Source organism: Haematobia irritans, chromosome 5 (genome assembly GCF_050003625.1).
Source record: "Haematobia irritans isolate KBUSLIRL chromosome 5, ASM5000362v1, whole genome shotgun sequence".
NCBI classification, from domain to species: Eukaryota; Metazoa; Arthropoda; class Insecta; order Diptera; family Muscidae; genus Haematobia; species Haematobia irritans.
Window position 1 is genome coordinate 18,783,894 of NC_134401.1, and position 27,993 is coordinate 18,811,886.

The 27,993-nt window shown below is 28.0% G+C and overlaps 1 protein-coding gene across 1 annotated transcript; it reads right to left on the reverse strand.

The window, feature by feature from the left end:
* Positions 1-26,736, reverse strand: LOC142238069 (cytochrome P450 4e2-like). Its single transcript, XM_075309595.1, has 8 exons — positions 26,467-26,736; positions 18,765-18,874; positions 18,409-18,688; positions 17,727-17,796; positions 17,533-17,659; positions 12,064-12,246; positions 11,734-11,974; positions 1-492 (listed from the first exon to the last, which is right to left on the reverse strand). The coding sequence occupies exons 1-8, from the start codon at positions 26,618-26,620 to the stop codon at positions 77-79; spliced, it is 1,581 nt and encodes a 526-aa protein (XP_075165710.1). The 5' UTR covers positions 26,621-26,736; the 3' UTR covers positions 1-76.
* Positions 26,737-27,993: the final 1,257 nt, after the last annotated feature.

The window sequence follows — 27,993 nt, forward strand, 5'->3', positions numbered from 1 at the left end:
TAGGCTATAAAAATTTCTTCAATATATTTGTAAAATAATACAATTTATTTATCTCGTTATTCCATTAATTTATTTCTTATTTTCTCTTTCTAAGTCTTATCATAATGCCATTGCCCGACTTTAAAGTTAATGCCGATTCCATTTTTGGGTCATAGAAATGTGGCTGCAAATCGCCCTCTCTATGGGGACCAAAATAATTCTTTTCGTATCCATCGTGTGATTCCAATTCATCAAGGGCAGGTAAAATTTCAAAATTTCTTATTATTTTCGATACTGTCGTTTTGATTTCAAGCAATGCAAATTTCTGACCAATACAATTACGTGGACCAGCACTAAATGGAACAAACTCGAAGGGTTTGTGAACATCGCTACCATTGGTGGTATCAAATCGTTCGGGATTGAAACGATATGGATCAGGAAATACATCCTCTCGATAACCCAAAGACATTATGAAAACTATGAGAGATGTATCGTCGGGTATAATTTTGCCATCTGTGGGAAATGGGAAAAGAAAAATAATTAACATTTTTTCAAATTAAATAAAAAAAATTAATATAAAAGAAATAAAAAATGGTTTGATATTTTTAGCTCGATCCTAAAAATTTAAGATTAATCGCACACATTTCTATTAATCCGGAGGAGGAATAACCGTTTTATCCAATAGAAAATACATGTGATCAATACGAAAATGCTATTAATTTTAGTCTATATTTCAGTGTATTAATTTAAAACAAGTATATACGGCCGTAAGTTCGGCCAGGCCGAATCTTATGTACCCTCCACCATGGATTGCGTAGGAACTTCTACTAAAGGCTGTCATCCACAATCGAATTACTTGGGTTGCGATAACACTTGCCGATGGCAAGGTATCGCAAAACTTTTTAAAACTGTCTTCTAAATTGTAAGTTAGCCCATACGGGATATATATTAAACAAAAAAAGGCCGATTAAATACGTATATAATATAGTTTGACAAAATTTTCTATAGAAATGAAAACTTGACAAAATTTTCTATAGAAATAAAATTTTGACAAAATTTTCTATAGAAATAAAAACTTGACAAAATTTTCTATAGAAATAAAATGTTGACAAAATTTTCTATGGAAGTCAAATGTTGACAAAATTTTGTATAGAAATAAAATGTTGACAAAATTTACAGAAATAAATTTTTTACAAAATTTTCTATAAAAATAAAATTTTGACAAAACTTTCTATGGAAATAAAATTTTGACAAACATTTCTATAGAAATAAACGTTTGACAAAACTTTCTATAGAAATGAAATGTTGACACAACTTTCTATACACACAAAAAATTATCACCAACATTTTTTCAATTAAACACTTAATTGAATTTAGAAACGGATTCAATTAATATGTTAATTGATTCAATTAATTATTTAATCAAATCCGAATAAAACCCAATTAAAAAAATGATTGACATTTGTTACGTTTCCAATTAAAATATTAATTGATTCAATCAATGTGTTAATCAATTCGGAAATAATTTTCAATTACAAACGTGATTGAAATTTTTTCCGTTTCCAATTACACATGTGATTGATCCAATCACCTTTGTGATTGAAATTTAATAATTTTGAGCAATGGAAAGAGCGAAAAGAGAACAAGCGAATGGGTATTTATTCAACAATGTATGATGGAGAGATCAGTCTGTAGAAGTAACTTGTAACGAACGGTTGGGTTTTTGTTTTTCGCGTAAATTGAAAAACATGATTGGCGACATTCTGTCTGCTGCATTGAAAATGTGTACATAAATATTTTGAACGCAACAACAAATCATAGCAAAGGGTTGAAATAAATAAAGTGTGCAACAACAAATGGCCACGTGGTAAAGGTTTGAAAAAATATATGAGAGAACGCATTTGAAATTACCTGTGTTGGTGTTTTGTGGTATTGTAAAAATAGAAAACAATCTACGTTTATTGAAGGTAAGAAATTGTGAAATGTGAATACCGTTTTCCATTGAAGCCTGTTTACATTAAACGGACTAAAATAATATATTTTTTAGTAACCAATTTTATTTCGTGAAATTGACCAATCAATCCCATCAACTCCATCATTTTATCAAATATGTAAGAATATGTTTGCAACAAAAAAGTGGGTACCGTATTGATCTTTTAAAATTATAATTTTTTTCACTCCTAGTTTTTTAAAACCAAGAGCGGTATGGGTTTGTTGGAAGATTCGCCTTGAAGTTGCGAAGTGGCGTTGGCATTAAATTGTATTTTTGTTTTACCTGCCTTTTTCAGTTTGAACCCAAGTAGAGAGCAGTATATCTGATATATAAACTAATGAGCTGAATTATGTAATGGTAAAAAAGTTCTTTCTTTTGGATTTAATAATATGAAAAATATCCGAAAATAATAAAAATATGTATTTCCCATTTATATATTTTTTCTATTTTTAGAATTTGCAAAGTATCATCAATATAATACCAAATATTACATTGGTTTCCCATTATTTTTGTCTGTGATTGGACGATTTCAATGTGCGGAAATTTTGGAAAGGAATTGTTACTAAAATTAAATTACCGAGCTCCTTAATACACCTTTTTATGCTAAAAGACTACAACTGCAAAAGAAGATTATAAATCTGCAACCTGGAACTAAGAATTGAACTTGATATTCTATGCAGGTAATGTTGAACAAAATTAACTTTTAATTGAACAAAATTAAATTCGAATTATTCTGTTTACTTTCAGAAAAACTAATTTAGCTTACAGGCTGCTGATTTATTGGAAATCTAGGCGCATCTACATATTAGAAGGACCATGCTAACATGGTTATTATTATAAGGAAGATAATGATTTATATAATTTATGTAATTGTATTTGTAAGTTATGTTAGAACAAACCACAAATGACAGGAACCAAATTTATTTGTCTATTGCATAATTCAAAAAATAATAAAATGTTAAATATGTTTTATAAGAAACCCATATTTTCTTTTATTTCAAATAAAATTAAATACGATTTTGGGGTCGCAATATATAAATTTTTTGATTGAAATTTATAGCCAATTTCAATTAATTATTTAATTGAACGAATCAAATAGTTGATTGATTTTTGTCGCGAAATTAATTAAAATTTTAATTGATTCAATTGAAACTGTGATTGAATTTTATGTTAAAAATCAATCACGTTTTTAATTGATTCAATCACACAGTTAATTGATTCCGTGACAAAAGTCAATTAAATTTTTAATTGAAACTCGTGTTGGTTTTCAATCAAAATGGGTGATTGATACTATCATTTTCGTGATTGAAGACATTTCAATTAAAAAAATGATTGAATCCGCGATTTTCGTGATTGAAATCAAAAATTTTTTTTTGTGTGTAGTAAAAAAATTTGACAAAATTTTCATGGGAATAAAGTTTTGGTAGATTATTTTTGGCGATATGGACTAATTTTTGTGTAATAAGTCATCGGCTATATATAACTAAAGACCGATATTGACCAATTTTTACATGGCTGTTAGAGGCCATATATTGACAAAATGTACCAAATTTCAACCGCATCGGATGACTTTTGCTATATATAATTATGGACCGATATGGACCAATTTTTGCATGGTTGTTAGATACCATATACTAACACCATGTACCAAATTTCAACTGGATCGGATGAATTTCGCTCCTCCAAGAGGCTCCTGAGGTCAAATCTGGGGATCGGTTTATATGGGAGCTATATATAATTATGAACCGATATGGACCAATTTTTGCATGGTTGTTAGAGACTATATACTAACACCACGTACTAAATTTCAATTGGATCGGATGAATTTTGCTCCTCCAAGAGGCTCCGGAGTTCAAATCTGGGGATCGGTTTATATGGGAGCTATATATAATTATGAACCGATATGGACCAATTCTTGCATGGTTGTTAGAGGCCGTATACTAACATCAGGTACCAAATTTCAACAGGATCGGATGAATTTTGCCCCTCCAAGAGGCTCCGGAGGTCAAATCTGGGGATCGGTTTATATGGGGGCTATATATAATTATGGACCGATATGGACCAATTTTTGCATGGTTGTTAGAGACCGTATACTAACATCAGGTACCACATTTCAACCGGATCGGATGAATTTTTCACCTCCAAGAGGCTCCGGAGGTCAAATCTGGGGATCGGTTTATATGGGGGCTATATATAATTATGGACCGACATGAACCAATTTTTGCATGGGTGTTAGAGACCGTATACTAAGACCACGTACTAAATTTCAACCGGATCGGATGAATTTTGCTCCTCCAAGAGCCTCCGGAGGTCAAATCTGGGGATCGGTTTATATGGGAGCTATATATAATTATGGACCGATATGGACCAATTTTTGCATGGTTGTTAGAGGTCGTATACTAACATCAGGTACCAAATTTCAACCGGATCGGATGAATTTTGCTGCTCCGGGAGCCTCCCCAAGCCAAATTTGGGGATCGGTTTATATGGGGGCTATACGTAAACGTGGTCCGATATGGCCGATTTTCAATACCATCCGACCTACATCAATAACAACTACTTGTGCCAAGTTTCAAGTCGATAGCTTGTTTCGTTCGGAAGTTAGCGTGATTTCCACAGACGGACGGACAGCCGGACAGACGGACAGACGGACAGACGGACGGACGGACGGACATGCTTAGATCGACTCAGAATTTCACCACGACCCAGAATATATATACTTTATGGGGTCTTAGAGCAATATTTCGATGTGTTACAAACGGAATGACAAAGTTAATATACCCCCATCCTATGGTGGAGGGTATAACAATAAAGACAGACATATTGCTCTGGCAAATAGGCAAATATTTTTTTAAAAATAAATTTAACAAACAAAAATGTGATTTTAATTTACGTTCTTTAGAATATATGTCATACAATCACATGGGAAGAATGTAAGAAATCTTATTACATGAGAGAGTTCAATTTTTTGAATAAATTTCTTTATAATCAATATGTACTGAGTTATGGTGATTGCATTAAAACTGCTCCTAAACGCTTTTGGGGCTTCATAAAATCGAAGCGGAATACTTCTTCTATTCCTTCGTCCATGCAGTTTGACCAAAGGGTTTCTAATAATTTTTGTGATTCTGCAAATCTTTTCAAAGATTTCTTTGAGTCAAATTTTTATAATGGTGTCAATGATATTGATGATTCTTATTTTGGTAGCATAAAACATTTAGTGAATGTTAGTAATCTTTATGTGTCTGACGACGATGTCTTGAAAGCTATTAATAAACTTTCTATGTCATATAAAACTGATATGGATGGGGTTTCTGCATTTTTGCTTAAAAAGTTATGTCTGGCGCTTGTTGCGCCTCTGAAATTGATTTTTAATAAATCCTTGGTTCATAGTTATTTTATTCAAAGGTGGAAATGTGCGACGGTTATACCGATTTTTAAATCAGGTAATAAGAGTTGTGTACGCAACTATAGGCCTATTTCTAAACTATCAAATATAGCTAAAGTGTTTGAACATATCATGTGTGATAAGTTGGTTTTTGTTTTGAAGTCTTTTATTAGTCCGGCCCAGCATGGATTTGTTCCTGGTAGATCTACAACCACCAATTTAGCTATTTTTACTAGATTTTGCATTGATAACTTCGAAATGGGTTATCAAGTGGATTCAATATATACGGATTTTTCTAAAGCATTTGATCGTGTTCCCCATGATTTACTGTTATATAAATTGCACAGGGTTGGTTTTAGTCTTGAATTGGTTGACTGGTTCAGAACATATTTAAAGGGTAGGGTATGTTCGGTCTGTTGTGAGGGTTATTATTCGGATTCGTACAGTCCTTCATCTGGTATACCACAGGGCAGTGTGCTAGGCCCGATGTTATTCATTATTTTTGTGAATGACATTAGTTCATGTTTTTTGCACGTAAGGCATCTTATGTATGCTGATGATTTGAAAATATTTATGCGGATTCGCTCATTAAATGATACGGCGTTACTACAGAATGATTTGGATAGATTGTGTGAGTGGTGCTCCAAAAATGGTTTACCCCTCAATTTTTCTAAGTGTTCGCTTCTTACATTTCACAGATGTAGGGATGTTATTAATTCACGATATTGCTTTCTTAATCAGAGGTTGTGTAATGTTTATGAGAAACTTGATCTTGGTGTTTTGTTTGATTATAAGTTAAGTTTTATTTGTCACTTAAATTATATTCTTCCAAAAGCTTATTCAGTTATGTACTTTATTCGTAGAAATACTACTGAATTCTCTGATCCATATATAAAAAAAAGTTTATATTGTGCCTTTGTCCGCTCAAAACTGGAGTATGCTTCATTTATTTGGAGTCCAAATGCCATCTGTCACGCTGAACGTATTGAGAGAGTTCAAAAAAAATTTTTAAAATTTGCACTTGTTTCAATTGCCTTTTCTGATCCTGTGCCATCTTACAAAAGTAAGTGTTTGTTGATTTCTTTAGAGACATTGAAATCTAGAAGAGATGCCAATTCTTTATTGTTTTTGTATAAAATCATCAACTCTGTAATTGATTGTCCGGAATTACTTGCCTTGATTCCTTTTAACGCTCCTTCCCGCCCTCTACGGCGGTTTTATCCATTCCGTATTGCTAGTCATTCTACAAACTATGCATTTAATGAACCATTAACTAAAACTTTAAGGCTTTATAATTCACTTAGTGATAATATTGATTATACTTCCAATTATTCAATCTTTAAGAAACATGTTAGTAATTTAGTTAAGTAATTAAAATAGTATGCTAGTCTGTAAGGAAATATTCCATAGACTCAATAAACGAAATGAAATGAAATGAAAAAAATCTTGTTCTATAGTTTTGAAATATTCAAAAAAGTAAAGTAAAATATTTAAAAAAAAACTAAAAAATAATAACTACATTCTTCCTTAAATTAAACATAAACAACAATTAAAACTTTGTTCACAAATAAATATATTTTATAATTATTTATGATTTTTAATTCATTCTAACGCCTTTCGAATATTTCCAAAAATGATCGATTTTTCTAAAATGGATTTAGATTTTTTGCGGGAAAATTTTAATAATTTGTACCATATTATAAATTCGAACTCTTTTTTAATCTATAAAAAACACAAAAATTACCAGTTAACACGTATATACGGCCGTAAGTTCGGCCAGGCCGAATCTTATGTACCCTCCACCATGGATTGCGTAGAAACTTCTACGAAAGACTGTCATTCACAATCGAATTACTTGGGTTGTGGTATCTTAAAACTTCTTAACATCGTTTTCTAAATTGTGAGTTAGTCCATACGTGGTATATATTAGACAAAAAAGTTATGTATAGTTAAGTCTACAAATAATTACGAATCGATATGGACTTTTTGCACGGTACGTAGAGAGCCAGAATTGAAATACGGGGGTCGCTTATATGGGGGCTATATAGAATTATGCACTTGATATGAACCAATTTTGTGTGCTTGGGGATCGATTTATCTGAGGGTTATATATAACTATGGACCGATATGGACCTACTTATGCATGGTTGTTAACGGCCATACACTAGCACAATGTACCAAACTGACTCGGATGAAATTTTCTCCTCCAAGAGGCTCCAAAACCAAGTCTGGGGATCGGTTTATATGGGGGGCTATATATAATTATGAACTGATATGAACCAATTCCTGCATGGTTGTTGGATACCATATTCTAACATCACGTACCAAATTTCAATCGAATCGGATGAATTTGCTCTTCCAAGGGGCTCCGGAAGTCAAATCTGGGGATCGGTTTGTATGAGGCCTATATATAATTATTGACCGATTTTGGCCAATTTTTGCATGGATGTTTGAGACCATATACTAACACCACGTACCAAATTTCAACTGAATCAAATGAATTTTGGTCTTCCAAGAGGCTTCCGAGGTCAAGTCTGGTGATCGGTTTATATGGGGACTATATATAATTATGGACCGATGTGGACCAATTTTTACATGGTCATTAGAGACCTTATACTAACACCATTTACCAAATTTCAGCCGGATCGGATGAAATTTTGCTTGTCTTAGAGGCTCCGCAAGCCAACTCGTGGGATCGGTTTATATGGGGGCTATATATAATTATTGATCGTTGTAGACCAATTTTTGCACAGTTGTTAGAGACCACATACTTACATCATGCACCAAATTTCAGCCGGATCGGATGAAATTTGCTTCTCTTAGAGGCACAGCAAGCCAAATCGGGGACCGGTTTATATGGGGGCTATACGTAAAAGTGGACCGATATGGTCTATTTGCAATACCATCTGGCCTACATCAATAACAACTATTTGTGCCAAGTTTCACGTCGATAGCTTGTTGCGTTCGGAAGTTAGCGTGATTTCAACAGACGAACGGACGGACATGCTCAGATCGACTCGGAATTTCACCACGACCCAAAATATATATTTTATGGGGTCTTAGAGCAATATTTCGATGTGTTACAAATGGAATGACAAAGTAAATATACCCCCATCCTATGGTGAAGGGTATAAAAATTTTTTCAAATGAACTTCCTGTGCAGTTAAAATAGAGCTGTGCCTTTAGAACAACTTCCAAATTTTTTTGCTGGAATATTAGCCAGATTTTGTCAAAATTTTATTTTTATTGATATTTTGGTCAAAATTTTATTTATATAGAAATTTTTTCAAAAATTTATTTCTATAGAAAACTTTGTGAAAATTTTATTTCTATACAAAATTTTGTCAAACATTTATTTCTATAGAAATTTTTGTCAAAATCTTATTTCTATAGATATTTTGGTCAACATTTTATTTCTATAGAAAATTTTGTAAAATATTATTTACTATAGAAAATTGTGTAAAATTGTATTTACTATATAAACATTTTTTCAAAAATTTATTTCTATAGAAAATTTCCTCAAAATTTTATTTATACAGAAAATTTTCTCGAAATTTTATTTCTATAGAAAATTTTGTAAAATTTTATTTACTATATAAAATTTTTTTAAAAAAATTATTTCTATAGATAATTTTTTAAAAATTTTATTTCTATAGAAAATTTTGCAAAATTTTGTATACTATATAAAATTTTTTTCAAAAATTTATTTCTATAGAAAATTTTCTCAAAAGTTTATTTCTATAGAAATTTTTTCAAAAATTTATTTCTATAGAAAACTTTGTGAAAATTTTATTTCTATAGAAAACTTTGTAAAAATTTTATTTCTATAGATATTTTGGTCAAAATTTTATTTCTATACAAAATTTTGTCAAACATTTATTTCTATAGAAAATTTTGTCAAACATTTATTTCTGTAGAAAACTTTGTAAAAATTTTATTTCTATAGAAAATTTTGTCAAACATTTATTTCTATAGAAAATTTTGTCAAAATCTTATTTCTATAGATATTTTGGTCAAAATTTTATTTCTATAGAAAATTTTGTAAAATTTTATTTACTATAGAAAATTGTGTAAAATTGTATTTACTATATAAACATTTTTTCAAAAATTTATTTCTATAGAAAATTTCCTCAAAATTTTATTTCTACAGAAAATTTTCTCGAAATTTTATTTCTCTAGAAAATTTTGTAAAATTTTATTTACTATATAAATTTTTTTAAAAAAAAAATATTTCTATAGATAATTTTTTAAAAATTTTATTTCTATAGAAAATTTTGCAAAATTTTGTTTACTATATTAAAAATTTTTTCAAAAATTTATTTCTATAGAAAATTTTCTCAAAATTTTATTTCTATAGAAAATTTTCTCAAAATTTTATTTCTACAGAAAATTTTCACGAAATTTTATTTCTATAGAAAATTTTGTAAAATTTTCTTTACTATATAAAATTTTCCATAGATAATTTTTTAAAAATTTTATTTCTATAGAAAATTTTGCAAAATTTTGTTTACTATATAAAATTTTTTTCAAAAATTTATTTCTATAGAAGATATTGTCAACATTTTATTTCTATAGAAAATTTTCTCAAAATTTTATTTCTATAGGAAATTTTCTCAAAATTTTATTTCTACCGAAAATTTTCTCGAAATTTTATTTCTATAGAAAATTTTGTAAAATTTTATTTACTATATAAAAATTTTCCATAGATAATTTTTTAAAAATTTTATTTCTATAGAAAATTTTGCAAAATGTTGTTTACTATATAAAAATTTTTTCAAAAATTTATTTCTATAGAAGATATTGTCAACATTTTATTTCTATAGAAAATTTTCTCAAAATTTTATTTCTATTAAAAATTTTCTCAAAATTTTATTTCTATAGAAAATTTTGCAAAATTTTGTTTACTATATAAAATTTTTTTCAAAAATTTATTTCTATAGAAGATTTTGTTAACATTTTATTTCTATAAAAAATTTTCTCAAAATTTTATTTCCATTAAAAATTTTCTAAAAATTGTCTCAAAATTTTATTTCTCTAGAAAATTTTCTCAAAAATTTATTTCTCTAGAAAAATTTCTCAAAAATTTATTTCTCTAGAAAAATTTCTCAAAATTTTATTTCTCTAGAAAATTTTCTCAAAATTTTATTTCTTACTGATACTCACTGCTAAGTCGAAAACTTGTACAAATGATAAAGCACTATATGTCTAATACATATCTATCAACTGATGAATCATAAATGCATTTTTGTGAAATTGTCCAAATATTGTCCAAATCAGATCAGTTTTAAATATTGGTTAATAGAGCAAATTTTGTCCGATTGTATGGTTGTTAGAGGCCATATAATAACACAATGTATGAAATTTCAACCGGATCCAAGAGGCTCCCCGAATCAAACCTGGTGGTCGATTGCTATACCTAAAAGTGGTCCGATGGCTATACCTAAAAGTGGTCCGATATAGCCCTTTTGCAATACTATCTGACATACATTACAATTACAACTACTTGTGCCAAGTTTCAAGGCGATAAATTGTTTCGTGCTCAAGTTTGTAGGATTTCCACAGAAGGATGGACAGCCGGGCGGACGAACGAATATCGCTAGATCGACTAAAAATTTCACCACGACCCAGAATGTATATACTTTATGGGTTCTTAGAGCAATATTTCGATGTGAATGGAATGACAAAGTTAGTATATCCCCCATCCTATGGTATAGAGGGTATAAAAATGTTTCTTACAACTTACATATGGACAATTTTTATAGGAATGAATTTCATACAAATTCTATTTTGGAATGAAAATTAAATATACAGGTATTTTAGTTTGAAGATCTTTTTATTACAAAATTAAAATTTGATGACTTCATTCTGACTTAAAATAAATAAACAGTAAAAAAAATAAAAAAGTTCTTAGTTTTCAAAAGCTACTTAGTCTCAGTAATTATTCTTTCTACTAATTCGCTAATTGTTTAGAAATATTTAAAATATTATTTCTTTCTTGTAGCGAATGATTCTCTAATTGTATAAAATAACTACTGCATTGTTATTGCCATTGAGACTTTTAAAACGAATGGGACTTTAATAGCTTGTTCACGGTTTACTTGGTTTTGATTATAGTATCTGCTATCTCTACTCACTACCCAAAATTAATAGAAATGCATTAAATTTTTGCGGTTGAATCAAACAAAAAACACTTGTTATGTCGTATATTTCAAATGGAATTCAGTCATCTGCCATCCAATTATAAAATTTTACTTTTCTCAGTTTATTAGTGTCATTAAAGTGTTTCTTATACGAAACATGCATGGGGGTGTGGTAAACTTTTTTTTTCTTATATAAGATTTGCTTATATTTTTTTTTTTTTTTGTTTACTCACTCATGTTATATTCCTCCTCTGTATGTCGAGCTACAAATGGCACACTAGGATATAAACGCTGTGATTCTTTAATAACCAAATCCAAATATTTCATTTCAGTCAATTCTTGGAATGTTGCATTGCCTTTCTCATCGCATCCCATAATGGAACATTGTTCTTCGTACACTTTTCTCTGGACGCCCAAGTGACGTGATAATAAAAATATTAAAAATGATAAAGCCGAAGTGGTGGTATCGTGACCCTGAAATATTGATGGATTTCTTAAAATATCATCTCTCTCATTGGTATGTTGCTTTGAAGCTTCTAGATCCGGAGAGTTTCAAAACTTACCTCAAACATAAATGTTGAGACTTCCTCATAAATTTCCTGCCTCGTTAGTGGTCTGTCATCAATGGTGCATGAGAGCAAATTATCCAGGAAGGCCATTTTTCTTTTACTGCAGTGATCGTCACCTTCTTTATTCTTATCTTCAAGCTTTTCACGTTGCATAAGCTCTATGCGCTTGTCGATGACCTAAAAATAGTCGTTAGGGTATCATTAGATCTTGGATTATAGTGGCTTATCAATATGATCACCTCAAATCTGACTCAAATGCATACGTTTTTTTTTTGTGGACAAGTAATTCAAATAAAATTAAAATCTTTGAAATGTTGTCGTCAATGTTGTCAATATATTAACCCACAAAAATTGATGGAACTTTAAAATGGTAGATATTTTACTATTTGGTAGGTATAGTGGCAGCTTGATATTTCAGACTCACTTAGACTATTCAGTCCATTGTGATTTGTAGAATTCTTTATGTTATGTCGATTTTGCAAAATATTCCATTCCAACAAATTTTCTTAATATTAAATTTAATTTTCTATAAAAATAAAATTTTGACAAAATTTTCTATTAATAATAAAATTTAAAATAAAATTTGCTATAAAATTAAAACTATGACAAAGTTTTATGTAGAAATTAAATTTTACAAGATTTCTATAGAAAAAATGTTGGCAAAATTTTCTATAGGAATAAAATGTTCTAAACAAAATTTTCTAATAAAATAAAATTTTAACAAAATTATCTATAAAAGTAAAATAATTTATTTAAATCAAATTTTGACAAAATTTGCTATAACAATAAAATTTTAACAAAATTTCCACAGACAAAAATGTAGGCAAAATTTTTCATAGAAATAAAATGTTCACAAAATTTTTTATAAAATTAGAATTTTGGCTAACTTTTCTATTACAATAAAATGTTGGCAACATTTTCTGTACTAATAAAATTTTCACAAAATTTTCAATAATAATAAAATTTTCACAAAATTTTCAATAAAAATAAAATTTTGAGAAATAATATTTTTACGAAATTTTCTATAGAAATAAAATTTTGACAAAATTTTCTATAGTACTAAAATTTTGACAAAATTTTCTATAGTACTAAAATTTTGACAAAATTTTCTACAGAAATAAAATTTTGACAAAATTTTCTATAGAAGTAAAAAAAAATAAAATTTTGACAAAATTGTCTATAGAAATAAAATTTTGACAAAATTTACTACAGACACACATTTTTACAAAATTTTCTATACAAAAAAAAATGTTGACAAAATTTTCTATAAAAAAAAAATTGACAAAATTTTCTATCGAAATAAAATTTTGACAAAACTTTCTATCGAAATAATATTCTAAGAAAATTTCTATAAAATAAAAATTTCTATAGAAATAAAATTTTGACAAAATTTTCTATAGAAAAAAAAATTCACAAAATTTTCTATAAAAACAAAATTTTGACAAAATTATCTATAGAAATAAAATATTGACAAAATTTTCTATAGAAATAAAATTTCGACAAAATTTTCTATAGAAATAAAATGTTGACAAAATTTTCTATAGAAATAAAATGGTGACAAAATTTTCTATAGAAATAAAATTTTGACAAAATATTCTATAGAAATAAAAAAAGAAATAACATTTTGACAAAATTTTCTATAGATATAATATTTTAAGAAAATTTCTATAAAAGTAAAATTTTCACAAAATTTTCTATAGAAATATAATTTTGACAAAATTTTCTATAAAACTAAAAATTTGACACAATTTTTTATACATATAACATTTTGACAAAATTTTCTATAGAAATAAAATGTTGACAAAATTTTCTATAGAAATAAAATCTTAACAAAATTTTCTATAGAAATAAAATTTTAACGAAATATTCTACAAAAAAAATTTTGCCAAATTTTTCTATAGAAATAAAATTTTCATAAAATTTTCTATAGAAATATAATTTTGAAAAAATTTTCTATAAAACAAAAATTTGACACAATTTTTTATACAAATAACATTTTGACAAAATTTTCTACAGAAATAAAATGTTGACAAAATTTTCTATAGAAATAAAATCTTAACAAAATTTTCTATAGAAATAAAATTTTAACGAAATGTTCTACAAAAAAAATTTTGCCAAATTTTTCTATAGAAATAAAATTTTCATAAAATTTTCTATAGAAATATAATTTTGAAAAAATTTTCTATAAAACAAAAATTTGACACAATTTTTTATACAAATAACATTTTGACAAAATTTTCCACAGAAATAAAATGTTGACAAAATTTTCTATAAAATAAAATGGTGACAAAATTTTCTATAGAAATAAAATTTAGACAAAATTTTCTATAGGAATAAAATTTCGACAAAATTTTCTATAGAAATACAATTTAGACGAAATTTTCTATAAAAATAAAATTTTGACAAAATTTTCTATAGAAATAAAATGCTGACAAAATTTTCTATAGAAATAAAATTTTGACAAAATTTTCTATAGAAATAAAATTTTGACAAAATTTTCTATAGAAATAAAATGTTGACAAAATTTTCTATAGAAATTAAATTTTGACAAAATTTTCTATAGAAATAATATTGTAACAAAATTTTCTATAGAAATAAAATTTTGACAACATTTATTTCTATAGAAAAAATTTTATTTCTATAGAAAATTTTGTCAAATTTTTTTTTCTATAGAAAATTTTGTCAAAATTGTATTTCTAAAGAAAATTTTGTCAAAATTTTATTTCTATAGAAAAAAATTTTGTCAAAATTTTATTTCTATAGAAAAAAATTTTGTCAAAATTTTATTTCTATAGAAAAAAATTTTGTCAAAATTTTATTTCTATAGAAAAAAATTTTCAAAATTTTATTTCTATAGAAAATTTTGAAAATTTTTTTCTGTAGAAATAAAATTTTGCCAAAATTTTCTATAGAAATTAAATTTTGACAAAATTTTCCATAGAAATAAAATTTTGACAAAATTTTTTATACAAATAACATTTTGACAAAATTTTCTATAGAAATAAAATGTTGACAAAATTTTCTATTGAAATAAAATTTTGACAAAATATTCTGTAGAAATAAAAGCAGAAATAAAATTTTGACAAAAATTCCTATAGAAATAAAATTTAGACAAAATTTTCTATAGGAATAAAATTTCGACAACATTTTCTATAGAAATAACATTTAGACATAATTTTCTATAAAAACAAAATTTTGTCGAAATTTTCTATAGAAATAAAATTTTGAATAAATTTTCTATAGAAATAAAATTTTCTATAGAAATAAATATTTACAAAATTTTATATAGAAATAAAAAAGAAATAAAATTTTGACAACGTTTTCTATCGAAATAAAATTTTGACAAAATTTTCCATCGAAATAAAATTTTGGCAAAATTGTCTATAGAAATAAAATTTTGATAAAATTTATTACAGAAACAAATTTTTACAAAATTTTCTATAAAAATAAAATTTTGACAAAATTTTCTATAGAAATAAAATTTTCTATAGAAATAAATATTTACAAAATTTTATATAGAAATAAAAAAGAAATAAAATTTTGACAACGTTTTCTATTGAAATAAAATTTTGACAAAATTTTCTATAGAAATAAAATTTTAACAAAATTTTCTATAGAAATAAAATTTTAACAAAATTTTCTATAGAAATAAAATTTTAACAAAATTTTCTATAGAAATAAAATTTTAACAAAATTTTCAATAAAACTAAAATTTTGGCAAAATTTTCTATTACAATAAAATTTTGGCAACATTTTCTGTAATAATAAAATTTTAACAACATTTTCTATAGAAATAAAACTTTAACAAAATGTTTTACAAAACTAAAATTTTGACAAAACTTTTCTATAGAAAGAAATTTTTGACAAAATTTTCTATAGAAATAAAATTTGGACAAAATTTTGTATAGAAATAAAGTTTTGAAAAAAATTTAAATTTAAATTTAAATTTAAGAATTTTTCGACAGAAATAAAATTTTGACAAATTTCGTTAAACAGTTTGTGGTAAAATTTGCTCCAAATTTTTGAAGCAAAATTTTTGGCTCGAGTGACAACCGTGATATTAATACGGTTTGTCAACTATATATTTTCTCTGCATACTTTACTAGGGAGTTTCGGAAACTTCTTAGCCTATCAATGAAAGAGTATAGTTAGTTTTTCAAAAATATTTTAATTTTTCAATATAATCTCCTGAAACTTCAATACACTTTGTCCAAAGCTTTTCTAGCAATTCTATCGCTTGAATAAAATAGTTTTCCTTAAGGTCTTCAAAATAGTAGTTTACAACTGTAATTGCATCTTTATTTGAGGTAAAACGCTTGCCAGCAAGAAGTTTCTTAGATTCGGAAACAAGTAAAAGTCACTGGGAACTAAATCAGGAGGTGGGTGGTTAAGCAAAAAAAAAAAAAAAACAAAACAAAACAAATACAAACAAACAAAATTTTCTATAGAAATAAAATTTTGACAACATTTTCTATAGAAATAAAATATTGACAAAATTTTCTATAGAAATAAAGTTTTGACAAAATTTTCTATAAAAATAAATTTTTCACAAAATTTTCTATAAAACTAAAAATTTGACAAAATTTTTTATACAAATAACATTTTGACAAAATTTTCTATAGAAATAAAATTTTGACAAAATGTTCTGTAGAAATAAAAAAAGAAATAAAATATTGACAAAATTTTCTATAAAAATAAAATTTTCACAAAATTTTCTATAAAAATAAAATTTTCACAAAATTTTCTATAAAACTAAAATTTTGACCAAATTTTATATATGCAAATAACATTTTGACAAAATTTTCTATAGAAATAAAATTTTGTCCAAATTTTCTATAGAAATAAAATTTTGACAATATTTTCTATAGAAATAAAATTTTGACAAAATGTTTTATCGAAATAAAATTTTGACAAAATTTTCTATAGAAATAAAATTTTGACAAACTTTTCTATAGAAATAAAATTTTGACAAAATTTTCCATAGAAATAAAATTTTGACAAAATTTTCCATAGAAATACAATTTTGACAAAATTTTATAAAAAAATCAAATTTTGAAAAAGTTTTCGACAGAAATAAAATTTTGACAAAATAAGAAATTTTGTCTAATAGATTTTCGTAAAATTTGCTCCAAATTTTTGAAGCAAAATTTTTGACTCGAGTGACAACCGTTTGTCACTCGGTTGGTTTGTCAACTACATATTTTCTCTGCATACTTTTAGGCAATACAGAGAGAAGTTCACCACTGTGGTATCACAATGGACTGAATAGTCTAAGTGAGCCTGATACATCGGGCTGCCACATAACCTAACCTAACCTTTAGGCAATACACACTTTTACTCAAAAACGGGTGTTTCACATTAATTTACGTTTCACCAAAATCATTTCATATTGGCAAATTTGAATTATAAGCATTAATTTACGTTTCACTAAAACAAAAATGTTGTGTCATATTTGATACTTACATCGTATGTGAAATCTTTCAATATTTGCAAGTTTTTGCAATATTCCTTATATTCCGGAAAGAATTGGTAAGTGGTCAATTTCCGCTTTAATGGACTAAATGTTCGCTGAAAGATATTGCAACACATGCTGTAAGGGAATAACAAATTATATTACTCTACATTTACTTTTGATAATTACAAGCAAAATTATTTACTATTCAATGGCTTTGGCAAATTCAGTGTTGGGATTATCCATGGCTTTAATAGAGACACCCATAGCGGTATCTGAAATGATATATAAAGAAAACTAAGGTAGAATGAGTGAGAAAGTAACAAATTGGGGTCGGGGGCAAATATACAAAACTCTACATACAGAAAAAATATCATCAATATTGTTTTCAATTAAAATTTTAATTTGAATACAACTTTAACTGAATTTTGCAAAAATTTCATTCCTATTGGAATTTTTGTCAAAATTTTTTCCAATACGTAATTTTGTAAAAATTGCATTTCTATAGGAAATAAAAATTTTATTTAAATTCAAATTTTAATTGAATTAAAAAAAATCGATTACAACTTTAATTGATTTCATTAATTTTTTAAATTAAATTTTTATTTGAATCAATTATTTGTTAATTAGTGTCGATGACTGTTACTATGAATTCCGTGGTTGAAACAATATTAATTAAAAATTACTTGGATCAATTAATTTCGTAATGGTAAACCCAAAAAATATTTTCTTTTCTGTGCATTCATCCTAATGAGTTTATGATGATTTTTAGCATCAAAAACCTCCTTACAAATCTTGAGAATTTCATCTATTTCGAACATTTTTTTTATATTGTTGTTATTTTATCTTAAAAAAGTAACAAAAAATAAATCAAATGTACAACTTACCACAAATTATATCCAATGTTAGGTATTTAACCATTTCTTGAAAATCAAAAATTCTATCATCCTTCGATTCTTCATGTAATTTCTGAATAAATTTTGTTGAATTAATATTCATGGATTCATGAAATTCTTGCAAGATTTTAAAATGAAATGATGGTGTTATCATTTTACGATGTTTATGCCATTTGGAACCTTTACTGTTCAAAAGACCATCACCTAACCATGGATGCATCATATCGTATATATCCGATTTGGTTGTCAATGTATTACTGGATAAAATGAACTAGAAAAAGAAAATACATAGGATTCAAAATTTTCTAAAAATTAAGAGTCTTATATTGGTTACCCCTTCTACTTACTTCTACATCTTTAGGCTCCGTTATCATTAAATTTAAATAGTAGCCAAACCAAAACCGTATATTACTATGATTATATTCGTGCCATACCTCGAAGAAATATTTTAATGTTTCTGCAAAGATATAATAAGAATATTAGTTTTTTGGTTTCTAAAAAAAATTTATCAAGATCTGATTTTAAAAGGAAATTTAATATTGTAAAAATTTCATTTCTTTTGGAATTTTGTCAATATTTCATTTCTATACGAAATTTTCTCAAAATTCCATTTTTGTAGGAAATTTTTTCAAAATCTAAATTTTTGAAGACGATTTATCAAAATTTGATTTCCATAGGAAATTTTGTAAAAATTTCGCTTCTATAGGAAATTTTGTAAAAAATTCAATTCTATAGGAAATTTTGTTAAAATTTCATTTCCATAGGAAATTTTGTTAAAATTTCTTTTTTTTTGGGAGTTCTGCCAAAATTTTATTTTGTTACGGAATTTTATCAAAATTGCATTTCTATAGGAAATTTTCTCAAAATTTCATTTTTTCATTTCTATATGAAAGTTAGTCAAAATTTCATTCTTATATAATTTTGTCAAAATCTCATCTCTATATTTCATTTCTGTAGGAAATTTTGTCAAAATTTAATTTCTATGGGAAATTTTATCAAAATTCCATTTTATAGGAAATTAGTGAAAGTTTTTTTATTTATATAAAAAATTTTGTAAAAACTTTAATTTCTTAAAGAAATTTTCTCAAAATTTTATAGGGAATTTTGTGAAAATTTAATTTTTTTTTAAGGATTGACAAAAATTTCATTTTTGTACAATTTTTTTTCAAAATTTCATTTCTATAGGAAATCTTTTCCAAATTTCATTTCTATTGGAAATTTTCTGAAAATTTCATTTCTATAGGATATTTTCTCAATATTTCATTTTTATATGAGTTTTTCTCAAAATTTAATTTCTATGGCAAATTTTCTTAAAATTATACGAAATTCTGTCAAAAATTTCATTTTGCTGGGAAATTTTGTGAAAATTTCATTTTTTTAGGAAGTTTATTGAAAAATTCACTTCTATAGCAAATTTTTAGAATGTTTATATTTTGTGAAAATTTAATTTCTTTAGGGATTGACAAAAATTTCATTTTTGTACGAAATTTTTTAAAAATTCCATTTCTATAGGAAATCTTTTCCAAATTTCATTTCTATTGGATATTTTGTCCAAATTTCATTTCTATAGGATATTTTCTCAATATTTCATTTATATAGGAAATTTTGTCAAAATTTAATTTTTCTAGGAAGTTTATTGAAAAATTCACTTCTATAGCAAATTTTATGAATGTTTTATTTCTATAGGAAATTTTGTCAAAATTGCATTTCTATAGGAAATTTTGTGAAAACTTCATTTCTATATAATTTTGTCAAAATCTCATTTCTATAGGAAATTTTGTCAAAATTTAATTTCTATGGGAAGTTTTGTCAAAATGTCATTTCTGTACATCCTCAAAAAAATCGCTTCTGTAATATATGCCCAAACACATTTTGCATCAAGCATATTTAATTTCAGGATTGTCCATAGAAAATATTGTTTATCTTGTTCAAACATACTATGTTTCACCTTTGGTCATAGGTTAGGTTAGGTGGCAGCCCGATGTATCAGGCTCACTTGGACTATTCAGTCCATTGTGATACCACATTGGTGAACTTCTCTGTTAGCACTGAGTGCTGCCCGATTCCATGTTAAGCTCAATGACAAGGGACCTCCTTGTTATAGCCGAGTCCGAACGGCGTTCCACATTGCAATGAAAACACTTAGAGAAGCTTTGAAACCCTCAGTAATGTCTCCAGCATTACTGAGGTGGGATAATCCACCGCTGAAAAACTTTTTTGGTGTCCGTTCGAAGCAGGATTCGAACCCACGACCTTGTGTATCCAAGGGGGGCATGCTAACCATTGCACCACTGTGGCTCCCTTTGGTCATACACTGGTAGAAAAAAATTTTAATGGAATTTTCTTTGTGTGGATATATTTTTAAGGCGTCAATTGCTTACGTCCATTATTTTACTTGCAGCATTTTCTCTAGGGCTCTGTATGTTATAGGCGATATATATATATATATATATATATATATATATATATATATATATATATATATATATATATATATATATATATATATATATATATATATATATATATATATATATATATATATATATATATTTCTATAGGAAATTTTGTCAATATTTAATTTCCGTAAGAAATTTTGCAAAAATTTCAAAAATGTTATTTCTATAGGAGATTTTTTCAAAATTATATTTCTATAGGAAATTTTTCAAAATTTGATCTATCAATTCTCTGGGAAATTTATAGAAATTTAATTGCTATAGGAAATTTCAAAAAAAAATAATAATTTCCATATGGAAGTTTGTCAAAATTTAATTTATATAAAAATTTTATGAAAACCCCATTCACATAGGAATTTTTGTCAACATTTCTTTTAAATAGGCGGATTCGGCAAAATGTAATTTCTATAGGAAATTTCACTTGCATAGGATATTTTTTTGTAATTTTATTTCTGTTTATTAATTTATTTCTATAGGTAATTTTTTTTATAGAAAATTCTACAGGAAATTATTTCCATAGGGAATTTTGTCAAAATTTCATTTATATAAAAATTTTATGAAAACCTCATTCACATAGGAATTTTTGTCAAAATTTCTTTTAAATAGGCGGATTTGGCAAAATGCAATTTATATAGGAAATTTTACTTGCATAGGATTTTTTTTTAAATTTTATTTCTGATTATTAATTTATTTCTATAGGCAATTTTTTAATTTTATTTCTATAGGAAATTTTGTCAAAATTTTATCTACAAAGACATCGAAATATTGCTCTAAGACCCCATATAGTATATATATTCTGGGTCGTGGTGAAATTCTGAGTCGATCTGAGCATGTCCGACCGTCCATCCGTCTGTTGAAATCACGGTAACTTCCGAACGAAACAAGCTATCGACTTGAAACTTGGCACAAGTAGTTGTTATTGATGTAGGTCGAATGGTATTGCAAATGGGCCATATCGGTCCACATTTTGTCAAAATTGTATTTCTGTTTTTGATCTCAGCTTAAAGCCATGCATTGACTAAACTACAAGTGTAGCTTAACCAACAGAGGAAAAGTATGCTTGTCAAATTTATTTGGGCAAAGCCCTATAGACTGCAAGATGGTTGGATGTACAATTGTTTCGGAATTACCACATTCCTCATCAGCATCCTCTACTTGCAGCAAAACTATCAACCAATTATCAGAATAAATTCAGGCAGTTTATTAAACCCAACAAAAATCACACTTGAACCCTCCGAAAAAAGGTTTTACATTGATAGCCGGCTTATGCCGAAATAAATTCGAAACAAACATATCTCTTTTCCTATGCCACTGTCAAATCATCGATTTGAATTCAGTTGGCTGGGTTTATTATGAGCGTGCCTCCTCTTCTTTTTCCATTCGTTTTGTTGTTATTGTTGGTTTTGTTCTTTAAGCATTGTTGTTGTTTTTTACTGCAGCTTGTAGTTTAGCCAATGTATGGTTTTAAGCTGCAATAAAAAACAACAACAATGCTTAAAGAACAAAACCAACAATAACAAAACAAAATAAAATTTTGACAAAATTTTCTATAGAAATAAAAGTTTGACAAAATTTTCTATAGAAATTAAAAATTGCAAAACTTTTCTATAGAAATAAAATTTTGACAAAATTTTCTAGGAAATAAAATTTTGACAAAATTTTCCATAGCAATAAAATTTTGACAAAATTTTCTATAGAAATAAAATTTTGACAAAATTTGCTATAGAAATAAAATTTTGACAAAATTTTCTATAGAAATAAAATTTTGACAAAATTTTCTATAGAAATAAAATTTTGACAAAATTTTCTATAGAAATAAAATTTTGAGAAAATTTTGCATAGATATAAAAATTTGACAAAATTTTCTATAGAAATAAAATTTTCTATAGAAATAAAATTCGGGTAATTCACTCAACACAAAGTGAACTACACTTGAACCTTCCGAAAAAGGGTTTGATAGTCGGCTACTGCTACTGCCGATTGAAGAGAAGCCAACAATAACAAACAAAACGAAAATTGTATTTCTATAGAAAATGTTGTCAAAATTTAATTTCTATAGACAATTTTGCCAAAATTTTATTTCTATAGAAAATTTTGCCAAAATTTTATTCTATAGAAAATTTTGCCAAAATTTTATTCTATAGAAAATTTTGCAAAACTTTATTATACTTGGCACAAGTAGTTGTTATTGATGTAGGTCGAATGGTATTGCAAATGGGCCATATCGGTCCACTTTTACGTATAGCCCCCATATAAACGGACCCCCAAATTTGGCTTGCGATTGCTCTAAGAGAAGCAAATTTCATCCGATTCGGCTGAAATTTGGTACATGTTGTTAGTATATGGTCTCTAACATCATGCGAAAATTGGTCCACATCGGTCTATAATTACATATAGCCCCCATATAAACCGATCCCCCGATTTGGCTTGCGGAGCCTCTAAGAGAAGCAAATTTCATCCGATCCGGCTGAATGCAAAAATTGGTCCACATCGGTTCATAATTATATATAGCCCCCATATAAACCGATCAGCCGATTTGACCTCCGGAGCCCCCTGGAAGAGCAAAATTCATCCGATTCGGTTGAAATTTGGTACATGGTGTTAGTATATGGTCTCTAACAACCGTGCAAAAATTGGTCGAAATCGGTCAATAATTATATATAGGCCCCATATAAACCGATCCCCAGATTTGATCTCCGGAGCCCACTGGAAGAGCAAAATTCATCCGATTCGGTTGAAATTTGGTACGTGATGTTAGTATATGGTATCCAACAACAATGCAGGAATTGGTTCATATCAGTCCATAATTATATATAGCCCCCATATAAACCGATCCCCAGATTTGACCTCTGGTGCCTTTTGGAGAAGCAAAATTCATCCGATCTGGTTGAAAGTTGGTACGTGGTGGTAGTATATGGTATCCAACAACCATGCAGGAATTGGTTCATATCAGTCCATAATTATATATAGCCCCCATATAAACCGATCCCCAGATTTGACCTCTGGTGCCTTTTGGAGAAGCAAAATTCATCCGATCTGGTTGAAAGTTGGTACGTGTTGGTAGTATATGATATTTAACAACCCTGCCAAAAGTGGTCCATATCAGTCCATAATCATATATAGCCCCCATATAAACCGAGCAAATTTCATCCGAGTCAGTTGAAATTTGGTACATTGTGCTAGTATATGGCCGTTAACAACCATGCCTAACTAGGTCCATATCGGTCTATAGTTATATATAGCCCTCAGATAAATCGACTCACCTATGTTATACATAACTTTTTTGTCTAATATATACCACGTATGGACTAACTCACAATTTAGAAAACGATGTTAAGAAGTTTTAAGATACCACAACCCAAGTAATTCGATTGTGGATGACAGTCTTTCGTAGAAGTTTCTACGCAATCCATGGTGGAGGGTACATAAGATTCGGCCTGGCCGAACTTACGGCCGTATATACTTGTTTTTTTTTACAATTAATGTTTTCGAAAACTTATTTCGTTAGTCAATTTTGTTAAAATTTCATATAGTGTTATATTGACATCACTTACAGAAGCGTTAAAGCGCATGAAACAATAACAAGTTGCCGCTGAAAACCTAAACAATCTATACGATAAGTCGATGTTAAACGTAGATTAACAGTTTCAAAACAAGTAAGTAAAGTCTAAATTCGGGCGGGGCCGACTATATTATACCCTTCACCCCTATGTAGGCCAAAATTTGTGTTACCATCTCAACTACTTCACATTTGCTGGAAGCTATATGTATAATGGAGACTTTTTTTTACTTCTACAAAATCTCTAGAATTAAAATTTAAATCGGCTAACGCTATCCAGTTAATTGGAGGAAACTTCCATTGAAAATGGGTCTAAAATGTGTAACAGTCTACCATATTTCCCCAACTCTGGTGTACGTATATATGGGAGCTATATATAATCTGAACCGATTTTGACTAAATTTGACATGTATAGTTAGAATAATAATTCTGCTATCTATGCAGAATATATCTTGGCCCAGGGGGGCAAAGTATAACTTTGGCCCCCCTGGTTATATGAGTGCAAAACGGACGGAAGATATATATGGGAGCCATATCTACATCTGAACCGATTTCAACCAAATTTGACACAATTACCGATACTACTAAACGTACTCTTTGTGCGAAATTTGAAGTAAATCACGGCAAAACCCTGGATTTTGAGGCCATATAAGTTCAAATCGGATGAAATATATATATGGGAGCTATATCTAAATCTGAATCGATTTTGACCATATTTGGCACATACAATAGTATCGTTAAAAGTACCGCTTGTGCAAAATTTGAAGTAAGTCAGGGCAAAACTCTGGCTTTTGAGACCATATAAGTCCAAATCGGGCGAAAGATATATATGTGAGCTATATCTATATCTGAACCGATTTTAACAAAATTTGACACACTTAACGATACTATTAAACGTACCCCTTGTGCAAAATTTGAAGCAAATCACGGCAAAACTCTGGCTTTTATGGCCATATAACTTCAAATCGGACGAAAGATATATATGGGAGCTATATCTAAATTTCAACCAATTTCAATCAAATTTACCAAGCATTGGTAGAATGTCAATTCTACACTCTGTGTAAAATTTCACGAAGATCGACAGTAAACTTTGGCCTCTGTGGTCATATGAGTCTAAATCGGACGAAAGATATATATGGAAGCTATATCTCAATCTGAACCGATTTGGCTGATATTTTGCAAGATTTTCGAGATTCATAAAATATTTGGATACACACGCTAACTATGACCAAATCGGGGATAAATATATATGGCAGCTATATCTAAATCTGAACCGATTTTTTCCAAAACCAATAGCGATTGTCTCTGTCCCAAGAAACGGCCCTATGCCAAATTTGAGGACGATCGGACTGAAATTGCGAGCTGTACTTTGTGCACAAAATTACACATACAGACAGACGGACGGACAGACAGACAGACAGACGGACAGACGGACATCGCTAAATCGACTCAGAAATTAATTCTAAGCCGATCGGTATACTAAAAGATGGGTCTATGACCACTATTTCTTGGCGTTACATACAAATGCACAAACTTATTATACCCTGTACCACAGTGGTGGTGAAGGGTATAAATAGGAAAAAATAAATGCACGAGGAATGTAGGGGATTTCAAAATTTTTCAATTAAATCCATAATGTGAAAATTGTTGATGCACTAGAGGATTTATAACCCGAAATATTGAAATTTTGAGGAGCGAAATCTTAAAAAAATAATTTTTGTAACTGATACTTTTTGTTTGTTTAGTTTTTTTTTTTTTTTGTTTTTTGAGAGACGGGTCATCTTTATGTCAAGGCTACAATATAACCAATGACTGTTTGTACATAAAACTATGACACTAAGTAAAGCTTTCAAAAGGAGTTCGGGTATGTCAAGGTCATCACGTTATTTTTATGTTTTTTGTATAAACACACAATTTATTAGCATAAAAAAAAATTAAAACACTGGTGTATGAAACATAACTTTTAGAGAGAAATTAAAATTAATCGTTTTTAAATATTTGTTCACTCTCTTTCTCTCTCCCTCTCTTTCTCACCATATCCATTCATCCTCAAAAGTTCAATATTGCCCAGTACTGGCAAAGATCTAGGACCTTTGGTATGACGAACTTTCAGGCCCTTTATAAAATATTTAATCTCCTGTAGAGCTATCCACAATACGGGTAACAAGCATAATAGCCATAAAAGCATTTTGTTTTTGCGAATCTTTGTTGCTTTTATTTAAGACAAAATTATATTAATTTTAAATGTGCAAAAAAAAAAACTTTAATTCTTTTGTTTCTTTGTTTCCAACTCTTTGTCGTTTATATCTGAACGATTTCTTATGAACGACTGATTTTGATAAAATTTTCGTTGTATAATTTATAGAATAATGATAAGCTTTTTTGTTGGACATACATATGATTCCTGTTTGAGGCACTGACTTTAATGAAAATATAAGAGATTTTATGAATTGTTGTGTTTTTATAATTTTGAAAGCGGAACAAATTGAATATCACCATCAATATGTGCCACATAATAGGGTTGCGATAACCACCTTGCATTCAATTGTGGGAGAATAATTCATTTTCATACAAAATAATTTTTGCAAAAATTTTATGTTCTGCATGACCACACATCCACTTTATTACCGGTCACGTAATTATCTATGGTTACAATATTTGTGAACATTTTGATAATTAAGGTAAAACGACTTCATTCTCTGGGCTGGTAATTTCACGGCCCACTGAATAAATTTCTACGGAATTTACTAAATGGGCCAATGGCCAGTAGTAAAGCTACAATGAGTCGAAAAAATATTAGCTACGAGTTGCAAACTAACCATAAGGAAGTAGAATTGTGTTATTATTCTCGAGAAAGTAGAATTGTGAAAGTGCATAAGAAATTAACAAAGGTGCCATTTATTTGCCATGGACAACTCGCAGCTTCTCCAAAGGGAGCTACTCTTTGCAATAGAGCCCAGAAATTGCTAAAGCAGGCAATTGCAACACCCACAGTTGCAGAAGATCATTTGCATTAGTCTTAAACAACCTTGTACTGACATTTCTAAACAATAGTCAATCATCGTTATGGTTGAGAATTTCTAAAAAGTGGCAAAGAGAGTGTCATTCGCAATAAAAAGGTGGCACAAATTTTCATAAAGAAAAAGCAACAATTTGTATCAGCCCAGCAAAAACTCTCATTACCAAATAATCTTTGAGGCAACTTAGTTCAGAATTGGTAAGCAATTACCATTAACCCTACAATGCCCAATCCCGCCTTTAGGCGGGCTTCATTAAATCAGCAAGCTTTTAGTAAAAAAGTAAAAAAAATACACCTTAATACAACAAATATGGATAAAATTAAAAGAGAACTTAGTTAAAACTATTCCAGAGGCTTTACAGCATATACTGAATTTTACCGTATAATTCTTTTTTGTTTAGTTTTCTTCCTTTTGTGTCGTTAACATTGAATATTTAATCCGCTAGCAACGCATTAGAGGGTTAAATTATAACCTTGTTTACTTTCGCAAGGACAGTAAACAAGATAAAGAAAATTTTGTCAAAATTGTATTTCTATAGAAA